This window comes from Xiphophorus maculatus, chromosome 19 (assembly GCF_002775205.1).
Source record: "Xiphophorus maculatus strain JP 163 A chromosome 19, X_maculatus-5.0-male, whole genome shotgun sequence".
NCBI lineage: Eukaryota > Metazoa > Chordata > Actinopteri > Cyprinodontiformes > Poeciliidae > Xiphophorus > Xiphophorus maculatus.
In genome coordinates, this window is record NC_036461.1 from 26623854 (window position 1) to 26644097 (window position 20244).

At 42.0% G+C, this 20244-nt stretch overlaps 1 protein-coding gene across 2 annotated transcripts in view; it reads right to left on the bottom strand.

The window, feature by feature from the left end:
- LOC102231931 (ephrin-A2-like) overlaps nucleotides 1-18925 on the bottom strand; it is a 111662-nt gene extending 92737 nt beyond the window's left edge. Inside the window, exon 1 of one of the 2 annotated variants that reach the window (XM_005799253.2) lies at nucleotides 17032-18925. In XM_005799253.2, the coding sequence (XP_005799310.1) occupies nucleotides 17032-17174 (143 nt within the window). In that variant the 5' untranslated portion in view covers nucleotides 17175-18925. The remainder of the gene's footprint in view (nucleotides 1-17031) is intronic. The other variant, XM_023353148.1, reaches the window with a different exon arrangement.
- Nucleotides 18926-20244: the final 1319 nt, after the last annotated feature.

The following is a 20244-nucleotide window of genomic DNA, read 5'->3' on the forward strand; positions in this document are numbered from 1 at the left end:
ACCAGCCTTTGATTAGGCCCTTTAAACTTGTGTAAGGATCTTTTTTTTTTTTTTCTTTTGCACCGAAGCCAACGCACTGGTACACTCTCAAGCTACACCTGAACACACACACAAAACACAAAACACACACACACACGCATGCATACAGTATTCAAGCAGAGTCGCGCATTCAGACGAGATATGGAAAAGGTCTGGACACAACAGGAGAAATGAGCAATCTCCCTCTCATTTGTGACACGGCACCTCTCCGGGGATGTGCGAGGTAAAAGGTGAAGCCAGGAAGAATGAGGCAATCTCATCAGCAGAGAATCTCCCTACCTTCTATTTCCATTAGAAGAAAAGAAGCAACTGCCAAAAGAAAAAAGAAAAAAAAAGCTAATAATTTTCTCACTTCTCTATTCTCCCTTTTATCTTCCATAGAGCGGTAACAGAAGAGAGAAAATTCGAATCTTAATGAAGTGCGCCGACTCTCCTCTTATGAATCTCCGGGAGACGGAGCGGGAGGGAGCGTGTGTTGGGAGATGTGGGGGTCTCCGGGTGCGGAGGGGGCTCAGGTGAAGCTATAGAGAAGGTGACTCATCACGGTCCTCGTGTCTTGCTCATCTCCCTCCTAAAACTATTACTGATCTTTGACACCGTCTTGAGTGTAGTCAATACTTTTAATATCATAATCCATTAGCATCACGGCTCATTATTGACAATTCAGCCAGCGTCATAATTAGACTACGGTCAGTGAAATTCCCCCGCGAAATCATCCATCGAAATCTGCATAAATCAGACTTTTATCCCTTTTTCTTCTTTCCATCTTCACCACCGCAATTGTCATCATCATCATCATCATGGTCTCCATTCACGACATGACAGCAGTCCTTCCTATTGTCCCGACATCACTTCCTCACCCTTGCATCGCATCAGGCGCTTTCTTTGGCGCCGTCAGTGCCACCTCGTCAGTCATTACCTCTCATCTCCATTATCATCATCATTTTGGGGGTTATTCCTGCCAATATTTGCATCTTTCCCCACTCCATCATCCTCCAGTGAAATCTCCACTACAGTCAACAGCACAGCATGTGCACCAGCCTCCATGACAACATCCTGGCTGTGATCAGCATCCCATAATCATCTCACATCTGTATTTTCCCTCGTCGCCATCCCCGGCCGGCAGCATCTTAGTCACAGCGGTGCGACGTTAGCATCGCCATCGCTCTCGATGCCTTCTTAATCATTTTAATCATTTACACCATTATTGTTATTATAATCAGCCCTCCGGCAGGAATAGAAACCTGTAATTATTTTGACTATGATGACTCAAAATCTAAACCCTCCCACTATCCTCGTACCTGTTCAGACATTGTGATTGCTAATATAATTACTTCATCATAATCATGCCACCCGAATCAAGTTTCTTTAAATATTCCTACCTCCACAGTCCTAGTCACTAATCTATTAGACTCAGTCACACCATGCGGTAAAATTAGCATATCCTTATCTGCGTAATACACCGACTTTCACCCAATGACGGATGGAGATAGGCACCAGCAACCCTTCCAGCCCCCCCGCCGCCGCCGCGACCGTACAAGGATAAGTGGGTAGAGACAGTGGATGTATGGATGGATTATGAATAATATAAAGAGGCTACTCTACATGTTGGTGTCACTGTAATCAGTCACATTAAATTAAGTTTAATCAACTTTTAATATACTGGGACTTTCTTGAAAGCTAAATAGGAGGAAAAGCAATCAAAACGGAGCTAGAAATCCCAGAAATTTAAACTAGAAGTGCACCGATTTATTGCCCAGCCGATGTATAACTTCTTGAAATGTGCCTTTATTTTATCCTCTTCATCACTGCCACTGGCACGATCCTGATGATGATGATCATCATCATCATCATCAACGTTGACATCAATATAATCAGGCTCCAAATGAAAACATCAGCTATGGCCATCATCATCGCTGTGATCTGCCTAATTTCCTTCATCACATTCCTAATCACCACCATTTTGTTCCCGGCTGTTTTCATTATCCTCATCATCGTCATCATCATAATAATCTCTCTGAGCACAATTAGCAACATCGTCGTGATGATCACTGATTCAATTTATGTAAATAAATAGAAAACATTTCAGTCTAGGACGAATGTTTGACAGGACAACGGAGAGAATATTTTCATGCTTTGTAAAGCCATCACAGCGTCGGCTCCTGTTTTTGTTCTCTTCCTTCCTCGAATTCAAATCAAATGGGAGGGAAAATAAATTGTGGACCTTTCTTTTTTGTCCCCGAGGCTGACATGCTGTCACTGGCAGCATGAACTATCAAAAGTGCATCACAGAGAACGGATGTATATTAGCTCTAAATCTCTCAGCTTCCCGCTGCAGACCTTTAATTTATACATTTACTGCGCTGGAGCTGAAAGTGAAGACAAATACTCGACCTGAATCGGACGTTGTTGGCAGGAGTTATCATTAACATCCTTTCACCTGGATGTTCATCAATACCGCCGCCCTCATCGTACCAGGAAGATCGACATCACCACCGCTTTCTGTCTGGAGGCTTATAATATGAGTGGCTTATGCTCTCATATATATATATGGCCCTCGGAGTCTTGCTTTGCATTAGATCAGGATTAGACCCGCGGTGAGGATTATTTTGTGGGACGGAAGGAATATTGCTTCTAAGGGAGGGGAAAAGAAACAAACAAAAAAAACAGATGGACACCTTGGAGAATCGTATGAGTTACTTAGCAGCCCCGGCGTCATTGAGTGGAATTAAAGTCCGAAAGGAATTATCAAAGTATGGTGACATCTGTTGATTCTGCCCCATTATGTCCCATTAGCATGCAGTAAAAAGCAACAAAAAAAGCAACAAAAACGTGACTCTGACCAGTTGCTCTCTGTTATTTCAAAAATGGCTTCCTCTTTTGTTCCACTGAGACCAGATTTCTTAATTTCACAACTAGTAGATGTGATGTCAAAGAAATTCCACCACCTGACTTGTGCAGCTCCTCCAGAGTTACCATGAACTTCTGCCACCTGTTAACAAGATCCTGCTACCACCATCTTTCACACTGGGGTGTAATCACTACACTAATTATGTAGGGATTTCTGAAGGTAGAGAAAGCTAAACGTATCAGATTTGAATGTATTTGTTGAGAAAAAGCCTGAAAACTATGCATCATAAATGTATGTGCAACCTGGTGTTACATTCCAATAACCTACATCAACCTTTGCAATTGAAATATGACAAAGAAAATGGGAAAAGTTCAAATTTTACGGACAATTCTGAAAGACACGGTAATTGCTGTCTCCTGGCTCTTTCTGGTAGATTACACTGGAAGTGATTCCAAATCTCATCTCTCGTTTGCCCTCTTCTTCTGCGTTTTAAAAGTCAATCGGGTACAGCCTTGGACACAGATGAAAAGCAGGTCTTCATTAGCCCTCCAAAATATGCACAACGCAGGTGCGTGGACACTCTGGGAAAACCCAGCCAACTGCCTTGCGACGATGTTATCTTGTCCGACAAGGAGAGAGATAACCTTGTTGTTCACAAATACATGGCAAAAACATTTTTACAGGATGTAACTGGTAGCCAAATTGTTTCATAGGAGGAAAATAAAAAATTAAAAGATGTAAAATGTACCGTTGCCAAACAGATCACCTTTTAAGTTCAATGTCACCTGCAACGATGCCAGGAGGACAAGAGGAGATCTCGTCTCTCCAACTTTTGAATGTGACTTGTATTTGTCAGTTTTGAATGTAAAATCTTATCTTTAAAGCTGCACGCACCAGAGGTCATCCCCAACACCTAATGGGGGACCGCGCAAAAGGCCAATGTTTTCTCGGTAACTCCAGCCTCTCAACACCCACCCACTGAGACAATCCAACCATGCGCTTCTTGTTGCTGTCAAACTATTCCTTAAAGTAACCTTTGGCTTTCTCGTTTTTAGGTCCTCAAATTTTCACCACTTTTTCTTTCTAAATCACTCCTCTCCATCCTTAATGCTTTGTTTTGTTCCCTTTTTTCTTATCTCAAAAAAAAAATGTTGATTAAACTTTTTTATTTCATCCTTATCCTTATGCTGAATGTGGCCCCAATCCTTCAAGTAAATCTCTTCAGTTCTCTCTTTTTAGTTTTTTTATTCTCTTTTTCTTGTCCCTTGTGGTCAGTCCGAGGCGCACCCAGACAGCAGTGTATGCTTTATTATCAGTCTCCAGCTGGTCCATATGGAATCCAAGCTGCGGGCGTCCCATTAGAATACCAGGCAGGCAGAACTGAAAGAGAAGAGTCTTATTCTTTTACCGGCTAACACAATCTGCCCAACCAGCCGGGACCTGAGGAAAAAGTATTAGAAGGGAGCGAAAACCAGAATGAGGCAGGAATAACAATGGCTATTGTTCACAGTGTATTGAATGCAGTCATATTCTGGTCCAGTATCTCTCCACTAGTTATATATATATATACATATATATATATATATCCAGCCTGTTGGTGTCTTCCAAAATAAATGTAAATCAAAAGAAAAGCCCCCTTGCCCTCGCTGCCTCGCTTTCTCTTGGTTTGAACAGAAACTCCTGGGATCTCCCTCAGGTTGTTTCGGAGCGCTTACATCATCATCATCATCATCTCCATGGCGATTATCATCAGCAAACCTCATTAGCGGAGGAGAGCAGCCGAAGAAGCATAACATCCCCGCGCGTTTGGCTCGCTCCGTCTCGGCTGCGCTAACAATCAAACGCTGAGGGAAGTTAAGTAAACATTATACGTCTCATCACAGATTCCTCAGCGTGCAGGTGACATACTAAACAGATCAACTCCACTTCGGCTGGCAGATCAAAAGATGATATTTTTCCAGCAAGCTCAGAAACTCTGAGGCAGGATAGAAAACCTGAAAAAAAAAAGAGAGAGAGAGAAAGAGAGAGAGAGCTTCCATCCACACACACACACACACACACCTACACTTTTCCAATGCATTTTCTGTGAGAAATGCATTGGCAAGGTCTGATTTCATTTGCCCTGAGGGGGAAGATATTTAGCGGTAAACCTGCTCTGAAAACGAGATAATTTCTAAGACAAGTATTAGCATTCCAAGTCACAACCTTCACTCTGAAGTAAAATCTTTAATTCTGATGTTAGGGAAAGGTGGCACCACTTGAGGAATATATTTTTGTTATTCTTTACATTACAGTTTGAGGATTTAATCGGAGCTAAGATTAACCAGTGGATGAGTTATTACCAAGGAAGACTTTAATCATTTTGCAGCTATTGTGTTTTCAATGTCAGAAAAAGTATAGATTTTTGAGTGACAGACCAACATAAACTAATATTAGTGCTTTGAAGGGGGGAAAGAAATGACATGACGTTCATTAAAAAACAGAAAATCTGCGAAATGGGGTGCGTTTCTACTCAGGACTTTATAAATGAAGATCCAGTGCAGCAAATTGCAATCATAAGTCACTTCTACCTGTGAGTAATATAATCACAGTAGCTAGGAGACAAGCTGTTTTGTGAAAGCATCAAAGTTTGGTAGAGTACATTAGTGAACAAGCAGCATCATGAAAACCAAAGAACAGAGCAGAAAGGAGGTCCAAAGAAGGGCTGGGTTAAAGAAAGAGCATCCAGGTCATTGAAAATCTCACACAGTGCTATTGAATCCATCAAATGAAAGTGGAAAAAGTATGAAAGAACTGACCCGGCACCTAAAACAACAGTACATGCCAGGAGAGCTTGTGGACCACTGTAAGTATGGAGGAGCTTGAGAGATTCAGAGTTGTGCACTATGCAGACCTTAGGTCCTTCTGTGTTTGTAAGAGGGGGTCACAAGAAGTCCTGTTAAGAGTTTGGCACAAGCCGTGCAGATGACAATGGAAAAATGTGGATGAAAGCGCTCTTGTCAGATGATGAGACCAAAAGAAATTTGTTTTTTTGAAAATACTTTTTAGAGAGGAGAAATTGCATCAACTTGAACACACCAGGGGTGGTAAAAGAATCATGCTGTGGGAATACATTTGTTCAGCAGGTCAACCCTGGTCAGAGTTGATGGGAAGATTGAGATGGAAGGAGGGTGTTCGATCAATCCTAAACCTGCAGCTTCAAACTATTTTGAAAAGAAGAAATGGCACATATTCGTCAACTTTCAGAAATGCATCTGTTTAGAAAATACATATGAAACTCAAAAAAGCTTGTGTCAATCTCTTCCTTCCACTGCACAAATACGCACCACTTTTGTGTTGTGATATCCCCTAAAATTCCAATGGGGAGCCCTAGAGTTCTGCATTCGGAACATTTTACAAGGTGGGAATATTTTTCGCAAGGCACCACGCATAAACCCCCCCTACCTCCTCCCGTTACGCTATTTCACATCTGAAAGTAATTAACAAAATGTTTCAACTCAGGCAGAAGCGCAACAAAACGAAACCGAGCAGTAATTAAACACAACTCTCACGTGGTATAAAACCAGTAATAAACAGGCCTTCTCCGCTCTTAGCAGCTCGACACTTGACATATAACAGTTTGCTTTCCCGCAAACTCTCCGGCTCTGCCGCTGTGGGGAAAGCACAGGCGCAATTAATCATTTTAACGATGTTGCTTGGCAAGCCAGCTTGAACGCCGAGCCGAGCCTGGCTCCAGAACACCGGCATGGATGCATTCATCGTTACCGTGATCAGCCACACCTGTGTTTAACCAGGCTAAACAGAGAGAAGAAGAAGAAGTAGCCTATTTTATTTATTATTATTATTATTAGTAGTAATGGTAGTAGTAGTTTATTTATATATATGTATATATAAGTAGATAGACCATTACGAACCACACTCCATACCAGTAAATCCAAGAAGAAGAAGAAGTTTCACGTAGCAGGGCGTCAAGAAAGGGCCTTAAAGCGAAACGTCCGGAGTGTTGAAGTGGGGTTCTGTTAAAAGTTTACAACCAGGCCATGTCTTTTCTGTAGTTGGTGTCTTAATAACTCTTGCTACCAACTCTTTAGCCGAGGTTGGCCAGACTGGGAAGAGTTGAAACCAAGCTGAGCTTCTACCATCTTTAACCAACTGTCATCTCAAAAATATCAAAGCAGTTTATCAAAAAAAAGCCATGCCAGGAACCTTTTAGCCATTATCACGTTATGCAGTTTCTTACGAGGAGGTCGATGATTAGAGACATGGGAAACGCAAGTAGAAAGCGGTGCGCCGCCAACGGTCTGCCAGTGTGCACTAAATGTGGTATGTAAGTAACTTTCACTTAAAAACACTATAGTATTTCTGGATTCAGGTCTCAAACTTCAGTCTTAATGGGCCGGTGCCCTGAAAATGTCAAATATCTCTGCTTCAGAACACCAGAATCAAATAATTTGGTTTCTGGGAGAAACTTGTAGCACTTTGACTCCAAGCTGCAGAGGCAATTCAACCAACTTATTCAGGTTTGTTGGACCGTATCTTGACACTCCTCCACAAGAAGCTTATTCACATTGTACCACTTGCTAGAATAATCATTGCCATATGTGTAAATTAATGTTCTATGATAGCATAGAGGTTCAGAAAACAGTGTTTGAATAAACTACGTCTTTCGTGAGACTGGACTTGAGACAGTACAAGTCTGCTCTAGTCTTAACCTCCTCACTCCCAGTCTCCGAACTACCTGGTAATTTCAACCTCCGCTAAAAAATGATCTGGATCATATTAAGAAAGTACAACAAAGGATTATCTGCGTCAGGTGAGATTTTAGCTGCTTATAATCTTTAGACCAAATTTCAATTTAGCATTTATAAACTATCCTTTTTAAGTCTTAAGGCATAATAAGACAGAAAAAAAGTTTTGGATTTCACTTCAGTCATGATTGTCGTTAAAAGTACATTCAAACAGCTTTTCTTATGGCCTTTCTATGATCGGTAAAAAGAAAGTTTTGCTCTCGTCTTTATGTTGTTCTTGGCAGAAAATCAATATTTAATATTCAAATTAAGGTCAATAGTGTCTCAAATGCAGCTCTTGGGTTTTATGCGGTTCCTCTGAGTTTTCTGTGGTCTGACCTTGGTGATGAACTTTTCAGAGAATCGCTCCTGGGAAGATTGGCAACGATATTGAGTGATTTCCACTTCTAAAACAATATTCAGAGAAATACAACCAAATAGCTTCCTCTATGAATCTTCCATGTTCCACGAGCAACAAAAGTCACTGAAGGTCAACTATACTCTAGACAATTTGTAATGAGTAAAAAAAAAAATTTTGTCCTTGGGGAAAAAAAAATTATGTGCGCATTAAGAAAAACAAATGCTGTATTTCCCATGACAGACCAGTAGATGGTGTTAAAGTCGACTAAAAAATGGTGGACAATACGATGGGAATGATTTAATGGGCATGAAAACACTGAAAACACAAACAAGCAATTGCTCCAGCAATCTCAAACTTCTATTCTTGTGACAGCCATATTGGATTTATAAACCAGGATGGATAAAGAATCTTTGACATTGTTAGACAAAAACTTTATTAATCCTGCAATATTAAATTATTGCCATTTATTTGGAGACCATATGCGAAAGAGATCCCCATCTACGCTTCGTCTCCACTATGAAACACGGCAGAAGCAGCACTGTGCTGTTGAAATACTCAGCAGGGAAGTTACTCGTGTTTGGTAGGAAGATGCATTGAGCTAATAACTAGACGATTCTGGAAGAAAATATGAAAGTTTGAAAATACTTTTGCAAGGTCCTGTTAACATCACACTGAGTTTACCTCCTTCGTTTGTCTTAAATTATTAAATGTTATATTCCCATCCACAGCTCCAGGACACATAACACTTAGTATTCACACGTGCAAAGCTGCAGCAAGGTTCTTAAAGTGTTGCACATGAGGCCCCAAAAGCTCTCATAGGTTTTGTGTCGTTAATGAGAACTATTTTTGGTTTCTAAAAACCCTGCTATGAGTTGTCAAGCCTGATTATCTCCATTTATGGAGTTTCAACATTCTCGAATGAACGAGTTCACAAAAACATCGTTAGGAAGCCGTAACCTCTGCCGAGAGCGCTGCCAGATTTGGTTTTCATTCAGTAAGCTCGATACCAAAAAAATAAATAAAATAAAATCACAAATTGATGCTGAAATGTCCCACCGCTTGGACGGCGCATTAAAAAATAAAAATCAGCAGACCTACTACTCCACTCTTAATGGCCCCCGCATATTAAGATGACCTCCTCCTGCCAATCAGCGCGTTGAATGTGCTGATGACTAAGATCCGCCAGACTAGAACCCGTTATGTAACCGCGTCTCTCCCTGCTGAGTTCGGAGAAATCATTTGCAAAGGTGGAAGCCTCAATGTTAATTACTCTAAGTATCAGTTTAGCTAGAGCCGAGGGGATATGGATACTGCATTAACTCTTGACACTGGCGTCTTTCAACATAAACCGCAGCAGAGCCCTGTCATCTTAAGCAAACACGCGCACGGCCGTGCGGATAAAGCCCAATGTGGGTCACGGCTGAAACATGTAACCTGATGTAGCGCTGCTTTGTGTCAGTCCGCCTGAGGCAATGTGGACATTGCAGGGCAATGCGAAGTTAGATGTAAAAAAAAAAAAAAAACATCCCAATAGTATGAGCGATGGAGGGCCAGGAGGGAGAGGAGTCGTGATCCAAGACAGCGGGAGATGAGAGAGACCGTAAAGATGAAAGCTGGATAGGCACAGAAGTAAAGAGAAGGAGGGGGTAAATAAAAGAAAAATGGAGGTAAAGGAAGGTAGAGTGGGTAGTGGCGATCGAGGCGGCAGAAGATGGATTTAACCCAGGGGCAAGCTTTAGTCTGACAAACTGTCAGTAACTGAGCAGGAGAGAGTACACGTCTAAATGTAAATTGGATGCAAATCCTTGTGGTGTGTGGGTGTCCGGATGTGTGTGTGGGCTGGCTGGTGGTGGAGTAATGACTGACCACACATCCAGCGCCACCAGAATGCCTGCTTTAGCTAGTCTAAGTGTAGTCTCCTCAATGGGGGGGAAAAAATGCACAAAGCAACCTACCGTAAAAGCAGGAAAACTTGTTTTCAGACTTTTTTTATTTTTATAAATTCTAAAAAAAATCTAAAGATTTAAACATAACAGGTGCATAAGTAATCCTGTAGTATGATGTTGAAAATTGAGTTCCAGTGAATTTGGTTTCCGCTCAAAGTCCTTGAGATTCTTCAGCAAGTATGCCGTCAATACAGTCTTACATTTGACAGTAGGAATGCACCAAATTATCGGCATGGTATCGGCCGATATTTGCTGTAAATTTCAATATCGGACATCGGCCATTTTTTCAAAATAACTCACCGATAGAAAAGGCGTTGATTTTATATCACAAACCAGTGACAATGATGCCTGCAGCACAGCAAATTTGCACTTTGAGTGCTGTCAGATGTCATGAATAAATTTGACATTAAACATAATTTTCAGCCTCCTTTTTGGCCTTTGCATTTGGTAGCAGGCTAAATTGGCAAAGATAATGCAGTATTTTAATTCCACAGTAGAGAAAGCCATATAGTTTCCGTAGCAGGTATAGGAAATTGGCATCGTTTTAGTATAACGGCATATCGATTATCAACCAAAAGTCGTGCATCCCTTTTTGACAGTGCAGACCAGAGCAGAAACCAAGCAATGAACGTAAAGGGAAAGTCTTTTCATGGACAGATTTTGCCGAGATAAGCATTTGTGAAAATCAGTTCAAATTGCTCAATACAAAGGGGAAATTATACAACCTTTAAACCACCTTCTGGTCAGATTCCTACATATGTGCAAGTTTCAGCTGAATTTGTCAGAAGTTCAACTATTGCCAACAAACTCCACTAGTTGAAGCTTTATGGCAAAGTGTCCGTCGAGACGTGGCGACTATGCTAGAATGATTGGCGAGACAGACGGGCACTTCTGAACGCTCGGCTAACACAATCCCTACTGTGAAGCACGGTGGTGGCAACATCATGCTGCGAGCATATTTTTTGCAGCGGGAACTGGGCAAATAAGCTAAATATAGAAAAATCTATGCATCTGTAATACTCAGATGTGTTTTTAGAAAAGTCCAACAATTAAAAAACATGGAGAAAAATGCAGAAGTGTGAATATTTTCTGGGAAGTACTGCATCCCGGGCTGAAGCAGAAGGACAGGACATGGAGGTGGGAATCAACCAATTCAGACATGTGTGGAAACTTTCTACATGCAGAAAAAAATAACTTAAAGAAAAAAACTGCTCGTCGCATAAAACACTTCCTCTTCAAAGGCTGCGTGGGTGCACGTGTTTGGGTGTATGTGTGTGAACATCTCCGAGGAGATGGATTGTGTCCCGTAGAAGGAAAGTGTCATCCACCATCAGCGCTTCTCACTGACATGGAGTTCCTCAAAGACGCGGAGAGATGAGGAGAGGAGGAGGAACAAAGGAGAAAAGGAAAAGAAAGTCTTTTGAAGGATAAACCCCGGGATTAGATAAGGTGCTCCTTCTAGACGGTTCGGCCCATGTATTTGTGTGTGTGTGTGTGTGCGGGTGTGTGTGTGTGTGTGTGTGTGTGTGGATGAGAGCCTATTGCTCTGAGCACATTAGCTGCTTGGGGTGAACAAAGCCCCTCACCTGCAGGCTTTATAATATGGGCCTGGGAGCCAAACAAGGCAGCCTCTATGTTTGTGTGCGCCGGCTATAGAAGCGAAAACTGACGAGGACTTTTTTTTTTTTTTTTCTGGAAAATGAACAGACATGTGTCCATACACAAGTGTGCAACAGCACCCAGATAGAAAAATGGAGCCTGCATAACCTTGTATTCAATAGACATTCATAATGGTTGTGACTGACCTAAATCCGACTGCATGTATGTGTGTGTTCCACATTTATTCCCGCCTGCATGTTGGCAGAAGGAAGAAAGAAAAAAAAAAACCCTCTTCTATGCGGGTCTGAGAGATTTCCAGATCGTGCTCCAACATTGCAGCATTGTTGTGATAATGTTATGTTAATAACGTTATGCCACTATGTTACTGCGCAGCACTCCGTATCACACCGCAACAGGAAGATGGACAACGCATGGTGTGTGTTGGAGGGTGCTGCCCTCCCCCCACTGTGACCAAAAGTGGCCGGAGCTGTTTGAATTAGATTATCTCATGCATTTTCTCTTTTCCAGCGAGACCTCGAAAGAGATAGGACCCACTGAGAGTCAGGGATTGGGGGGAAAAAAAAAAAAAAAAGAGTTGGAGCAATTTGTAGTTGAGCACCCCCTCCCCACCGCACACACACAACACACAACACACACACTCAAGAAAGAACATCAAGTGAAGTTATTTATTTATCCCGACTTATTCAGGTTAATCTTATTGAGATCAATGCGTTCCCGAATAAACGTAATTGACATACAATTAGCTAAAAGGTTTTAAAAAAAACAAAAAAAAAAACAATTAACAGATTTTATAGAGTTGATGGTTATTAATGCTGCAGACGCACCGAGGAGAAAAGTAGGGCAAGAGAGGCTGGAGTAAACAGAGAGGAAGTGGACACGCATTAATTGAAGGGGCTGAGAAAAATCTGCATGGAAGGAAAGTAGGAAAACACAAGAGCGCTAATCCTATTGCTTAGAAATGATGGGATTAAACAGAAGATGTGGTCCTCCAAGACTTAAGACAAACAAAAACTTTGCACAGGGAAAAAAGGTATTATAAGTGACTCCTCAAATGCTTGTTTTTACTTTCTAACAAGAGAGAAAGTTGGTCGATGTCTTCTGTGAACTAGGTTAATTTGGTTTAATCATAAAACAATTGAAATATCTCACTTTGTTGGTACATTAAATTGTAAATTGTCAAGAAGTTTAAAGCACCTTTTAGCTGAAGCTTAATTTCGTGACAGTACGCAATACAAGACGCCTTGGTTTGAGAGGAAAACAGTTCTGAAACTAGAGCCTTCTGTGAAAGTATCTATGCTGCCACCACCGTTTCATCTTAGAAATGGTTTCTTCACACTGAGATGCAGGTATTTTTTCCAAGACCCATATCTTTGTAGGCCACAAACCTCAGTGTTGGTCCCTCCGGACCAGACCACCTCATTCCACATCTTTGTTGTGTCTCCTAAATGGTTCGTGAGAAACTGATTCTCGGGACTTTTCTTCCTGCCACTCTTCCATAAATGACAGATTTGTGGAGTTTGCTATAAAAGCTGTCCAGTGATTCTTTCACCTGAGCTCTGGGTCTCTGCTGCTCCTCATCATCCGCTTGGCAACTTCACCAATTAATGCTCCCTTTTCCTGCCCCGTCAGTTGTGGTAATGACGCATTTGAACCACGTTTTTTCCACATTGAGATGATGGATTGAACATGTTCAAAGCTTGAGATTTAATGATGTTTCTTCCTGACCTTTCTCTGCTGCGTTCCTTGGTCTTCATGATGCTGTTTGCTCACTAATGTTCTCCAACAAACCTCTCAGGCCTTCACAGAACACGTTTTTACTGGGGATAAATCAAAAGCGGGGGACTCTGTTTAGTGACTGAGTTTTATTTAGGAGTATCAGAGTAAAAGGGTACATTGCTAAGCTTTTAGAAATTGCCTGTTTGTCCTTGTGAAAGTCACACAAATTGAAATGCGACAAAATGTAAAATGGTTTAAGCAAATCCTTGAGAGTTTTTTGTGTATAAACTATAAGTTTGTATTTGATATTACATTGAAATGTTCTTGAAAATAAATTCAGTTGGGGCATTACACATTTAAGAAGGAAGTGCCTGCTAGTTTCTCCCTTGTCCGGATGCCATCTATGGATGCAACATCCCGGACCTTCAATGAAAAATGTTCAACTTTTCTCTGAATGCGATAACATCTACGACATGTTCAGTAGAGACTTTGTTTACAAAGTGTGTGGACGGTGGGACAGTGAACCTTTAATTTATTTTTCGATGTATCTAATCAGGGACAAGACATAATGGAATATCCCATTAAGGACAAAAGCAATCGTTGTAGATCAGCCTTCCAAAAACTAAATAAATAAATAAAGTTCAAGACCTTATCCCTGTTAGGGCTTCTAAAATATTAATCTTTTGAACTACAGATACAAAGAAAGCCAATTAAAACTAGAAGCAGCATGTGCTCTCAAAATCGGAAAGCTGCAGCATGCTAAATCCTTAGGAGTTAACTGGACTACAAGTTCCAAGTCTGTGCTTGTGATCTTCTAGGAAAGGAGCTCTTGAGCTGCTTTGGAGTCTGAAAGGACATTTTGGACGCACAAAGAAAAACACAATGCACAATTTCTCATCAACTAATTCACACAGCTATTCATTTTTCTACACTCTGAGGCTCTTCACTCTCTCTGGCAAGTGCTTCCATTAGTGTGCTTCTCGTTAGGCTGCAGCAAACATGTGGAAGAAGAGGAAGGTGAACTGGTCAGATGAGACAACGCTGTATGTGACTCTTAACAACCGTCCTCACCTTGAAACATGGTAATGACAGCATCATGCTGTCTGGAGGCTTTTTGTTCCCTCTACAAGGACAGGGAAGCTGGCTCCACCGTCATCAAGACGGCTTATATTAATGTACGTTCATCTCCTAATGACCCAGTTAAAGTTTATCAAGGGAAAAAGTTTTATTTCCTTTGAATAAAAATGGCTCATTATTGTAGTTGTAGAAATTACTGCACATCTTACAGAGTTTAATATGAGTAATTTACTTTTTAGTACAGTTATAATGATAAAAAACAAAGGCAAACCTTGCCAATAAAACCTTGCAAGTGACTTTAATTCAAAGGAATCTGAAATACATGGAAGTGGATGACCATCACAGGAGCAGCACTGTGGATCTGTGTGTGTGTGTGTGTGTGTGTGTATGTGTGTAAATGCAGAGAAAGGCAAAGCATGAGCGGTGACAGTGCCAAGGCCTAGCGGAGGGGTGGGGAGATGAACCTCTCCGCCGCTACAAAGCCTAGGCTCACTGCTTTAGCACCAATGCATTTTTGATGTACCCCCGTTTTCTTGCTTCTGCTTCTCCGTAGTCCCTGATGGAATAACAGCGCCCCCAGCAACCTCCTATATAGCTTAAATGTAGCCTGTGACGCTCGCGGTGCGTAGGTGTTTCGGTGTGTGTTGGCTTGTGCGCGAGCGTGTGTGTATAGCAGAAGAGTGGGAGCGCAGACAGACAAATGGAATGACAGAAAGAGACTCTGGGAAAAGGAGAAAATGTTTCCCCTTGCCTATTAAATATTTGAGGAGCCTTCTGTGGAACCGTGATGCATTCAGAGACGGGCCGGTGTTGGCGCGGGGTGTGTTTGGGTGATGCACGGAGAGTCAGGGCCGTTTAGGTTTAGACTAACTCAGTCATGAGAAAGAGAGAAAGAGGAAGGGAACGCTTTCACTGTTTATGAGGCATAGGCGGGTGTGAGATTCTCACGGCATGATAACCTTGAGTAAAAATACCACCTAGAGTTACACAATAAAGATCCAATCCAACTGCTTTTACACTTACAATAATATTTGATGTGGCTGCTATAATATGCAATAACATATTAATTATTATGGTTATAATAACGCTATTACATGGGCTTACTGTCATTCTGAGTTTGATACAAAAGTTTCGCCGATATTAAAACTTAACAGGTAAAAATGGTATTGATACAGGGTTTTTTTTTTTTTTACCATTTTTGATACATTGAGGTTTTTTTTTTATTAATATAGTAATAATTATTGCACTTTTCCAAAATAATATGGTATATTTTGCATGCCTTAAAATTTACACCACAATAATCACGTGCCGGTTCCCATTGAATGTGCTTCGTTTTTCTTGTAATCAGCGTGAAACTGGTGGCTGGTGGCGGGGCTGCCTTTTTTCAGCCAGCTGACTGTCAGTGCACAGAAACAGGTGGGAGTAGGGGAAGTGCTTTAAGCTGGAGAAGCAGGATGCTAGCTTTTTTGTAAAAAAAAAAAAAAAAAAAGAAAGAAAGAAAGAAATAACATTCTGAAAAAGGTTCTCTTTATTAGTTTTTAAGTTTTCGAAAAGGGAAAAAAAAAACACATTCTCATCCAATCATCCAAAATTTCCTTCCGTGTCATATTTGATACGTCAGGCAAATATTGCCATGAATATGCAAAAATTGCACTAAACTAAACTTTTTGGGGAGGGAGTGAGACAATTTTTCCTTCTCATGCAAAATTTGTCAAACATATTGAGCAGTTAGCTTACTTTACACGTTTGCTCGACATGTGAGGGAAGCTGGGGAAAAAAAAACTCTGACCACGACAGAACTTTTGCTTCCATTTCAGAGACGGCGAGCCATGACGGGAAAATTTTCACATCACAACTTTCTAAGAAAAATAGACCTTCGGCAAACCTTGATACCGATAACTGGCACATGCCTACTGTTTATTTACCTGACTGGGAGAGGGAGGAAGGTACAAAACAGGTACAGAAAGAAGACAGGGTGATAGAAAAGGAGAAAAAGAGGCTGTCACAAAGCATTAGTCAGATGGACTGAGTGTACTCCTGCGCCATGTCAATGAGAAAGCTGGAGAGAAAGAGAGCGAGCAAACTGTGAGCGTTTGCATGGTTTGTGTGTGTAATGCATGAACGTGCAGACCCTGAAACCAGTTGAGAAGAGGTTAAAGCTTTCTGCATGTGTGTGTGCATGTGTGTGTGTGGGAGAGAGCGACAGAAAGAGAGAGTAAATCTCCAGACAGTGATGAGAAGAGGAGGCAGCATGCCCTCATTGTTTAAAATAAAAGATGCCCCTTGTGCTACACAAAACATCCAGTGTCTGTGTGTGTGCAAAAAAAAACATCAATATTGCATTTTCAGCCAAAACACAACGGAGACTAGTAAAAAAAAACAACAACAAAAAAAAACATTAAAGGTAAACAAACAGAAGAGGTCAGACAGAACATGTCAAGCAGTGGGAAACTGCAGTTCCTTCCATATTTCAAGGAACTGTTGCCCACTGGTAAGGTTTTATTTTGAGAGGCATGCTTGGCAGACAGGCAGTCCTTAAAACACAAACACACACCCCTTCTTCTCTCTCTGTCTCTCTCTGACACACACACACACACACACATACCTCAAGGCCAAACTTTAAGGAAAACTCACTTGGGGTTGGAGCTGTTCCAGTAAACAGCGTGTCTGTCAAATATGATCTTCTCCTCCGCCCACACGGAGACCCAGGACAGGACGGTCAGCAGTACCAGCTCCATCACACACCTCTGGCCAAGCTGGTACAGCATCACAGCCATCCGAACGGAACCTCTCTCTGATAAAGCGGATCGGGCTGGTTTCACTGCGTGGCTGCCGCTGCTGCAGAATTCCTCTCTTGTCTAGATCATGAACGTCCGTCTGCGCGTCTTTGGCGGTGCGGGGATCGCTAACTGGTTTGATTGGAGTCCCGATCACCCCGAGGGTGTTTCAAGTCATAATGGATGGTTTGAAATTCACTCGGAAACTTCGTCGGCTGCGTTCAGAAGGAGCGGGATTCACATGTTATTTGCGAGCGCGTCCGAAAAAACTTTTCTCCCCATTACGCGCAGTCAAGAGCGGTGGATGCGCCACATTGGATCAGATCCCCCCACGCCCTCCTCCCTCTTCCAGGTCCTTCTCCAAAATTCATCCACGGATTTGGGATTCTATCGGTGATCTCCTCGCTGCTCGGCGCGAACAAGACAAAATCCGCGCATATTTCTAGAGCTGTCTAAGGCTGACGCACGCCAGACAAAATCTGACCCTTCCGCATCCCACGCGGGCGACCTTATTTTCCGTCCAAATTTAAAGCGCAATAAGAACTGCGAGGCGCGAGCATCCTCTCTCAGACTCTCTCACTGCATCCCAAACTTGGTTGATCCCTCCGCCGCCGCCGGCTCCGCTCCGACGTGACTCCGGTAACCTGTGCGTCACGGCGAGGACCAGGTGCGAGCGGGGAGCCCGTCGGGTTCAGTCACAGCTTTAATCCTTGCATGCTTCTCTGCAACCTCCACCTATGGCGGCAGTGTTACTCACTGAAACCCTGATTTGGTGTAAAGTAACCCGCTCCATCTCTATCCTCCCCCTTCCCCTTCCTCTCTTTCTCTCTCCATCCAGCGCTCGCTTCTCTTTCAGAGCGGGCGGGGCTTGTGGCCCGCGCTTCCTCTGGGGACCAGGGGCCGGCTGACTCACTGCGCCCTAGCGATACACAACGGAGAGCGCGTAGAAGTCATTAAACACTCATTAAAAGTTAATTAACGTAAAATGCGCCATAATTACGTGTTGTTGTTGGGTTTTTTTTTGTTCTTTAAATGAGTGGCATTAGCGCTCAAATGGAAACTTATGCTGAATCTCACTATAGAGGGTACCAAATCTTATCCAGATCCGGCCTGAGGCACAAACGAACAATGCAGCTACATGGGGCGTCCAATCAAAGAGCTCTATTATCATTAATTGCTACAATATAATTACAAACTAAAAAGACACAACAGAAAGACAAAAAATGTTCATAAACTAACAGTTAAAAACAGTGACATTCCTTTATGTTTCTTTTTTTTAAAAAAAAAAAACAAAAAAAAAACTTTTCATTAACAACTGACATTTGTCGTTTTTGAAATGGACATCATTTCAAAATTCAGATGCCAGTCACATTTGCTGCTGCTACACCCGGGGATCTGCTTGAGAGAGGAGGAAGAAGGAGAAGACCTTCTGAAGGATCGCCGCAACAGTGGAGTCATTTTTCATTAGAGTCCATTAGGGCCCAAATGGCAACCAGACAGAGTGCCGAATTTAAAACTCGAGAGCTGCAAACCTCCTGACAGGTATCAGCGAACTGCGGCGCTCCTTCTTCCCCCTCCACACGCAACCATATGTGCAACCAGAAAGACATGGTCCTCGGGACTGGAGCCGATCTTGTTGGTCTACCCCCGCCCAAAAAAACGTTTCTCTCACACGTGAAAATGAGAACAGATCAATGGTTAGTTACACAACTTCTAGGTGTGCAGGCCTTGTAGAGAGAAAAATCAAAAAAATCATTTCCAAGATTTTGTTTGTCTTTGTTCTTTTTTTAAAAAAAAGTCTGTCATTACTAGAAATGTCCTACAAAAAAAAAAAAAAAAAAAAAGACAAAAAATGTTGCAGTAACTATGCCATGCCTGTAGGTGGCAAAATATCACTAGAAAAACACACACACAAAAAATCAAGGAGATGAGGAGGATCATGAACTGGCTATCCACAGAAAAATGAAGCAAAATGCACATCTTTCTTGAGGTGGGCTGACAAATTTTCGTTTTTGTCTGATCTAAATGATTGGAGGTATTTTAACTTCAAAGACATTTACAGAAAAAATAAAACAAACAAACAAAAAAGTCCTTCAAGGTACAAACATTTTTGCACCTCTCCTTACACCATGCTGCCCAGGGCAGAGAGCCAAGTGGCCCATAGCAAAATCCAGCACTGTCTGCACCTGCAGTGAACAGATTCTTGAGCAGAAGCAGCATCTTTCTGTAGTTTGCCCCCAGCCCCCCACCTCCACAGGGAGGTGGATGAAGCTGTAAGTGCATTGTTACACGCCGCTTCCACAGGGTGCGCCATGCTGTTTCTAACATGTGTTGACAAGCTGTCTTGCGCAGAATGATCTCCAGCGAAGATCAATTCACTCTCAGCAAGATGAGAATTGATTCAGAGAAACTGTTTGCAGCAATTTCATTTGCATTCTCAAATGGGGGAAATGACAGTTTTTAAAAAAAAATATATTAGAAGACTGGTACATTTTACCTTGTTTGAAAAAAAAATAAAGTAGCTTATATGGTATTGTGCATCTTTCCATAAGCAAAAAAAAAAACATTCCTAATGACTACTCCCGTCATCCAACTTTAACCGAACCTTCCTTCAGCTCCATCTTTCCCATTTTATTTTCCATCTCTGTTAGATCCTTTATGCAAAGTGGCCTACTTTTTCTCTCCTTGCAAAGTAATGCCTATAATTTGGGCCGTGCATATTCTAGCAGAGAAAGAGCCCATGCACCCCCCGCCCCCCTCAACCCCCATAACCTAAATACAGCTGCATGTTGTCCGCCTCTGTGCATGAATTATTCAACATCTGTCTGAGGCGTGCATATATAAACAGGTAGATTGTCTCCTGGTGGTTCTCCTAAATGGAGCCACTATACACTAAAGACATCCCTCACCTCCGTTCCAGGCTTTTTCCTCGTCTGTGTCACTCTGAAAGTGAAACCAAATCTCGTGCAAGCTGACTAAACAATACTCGGCCGAATCAGTATTTAGGCGGCTTAAATCTGGGTATACGTCCTCTAGGGGTGTTCAATCTTAAACCTTACAGCTGGTTAAG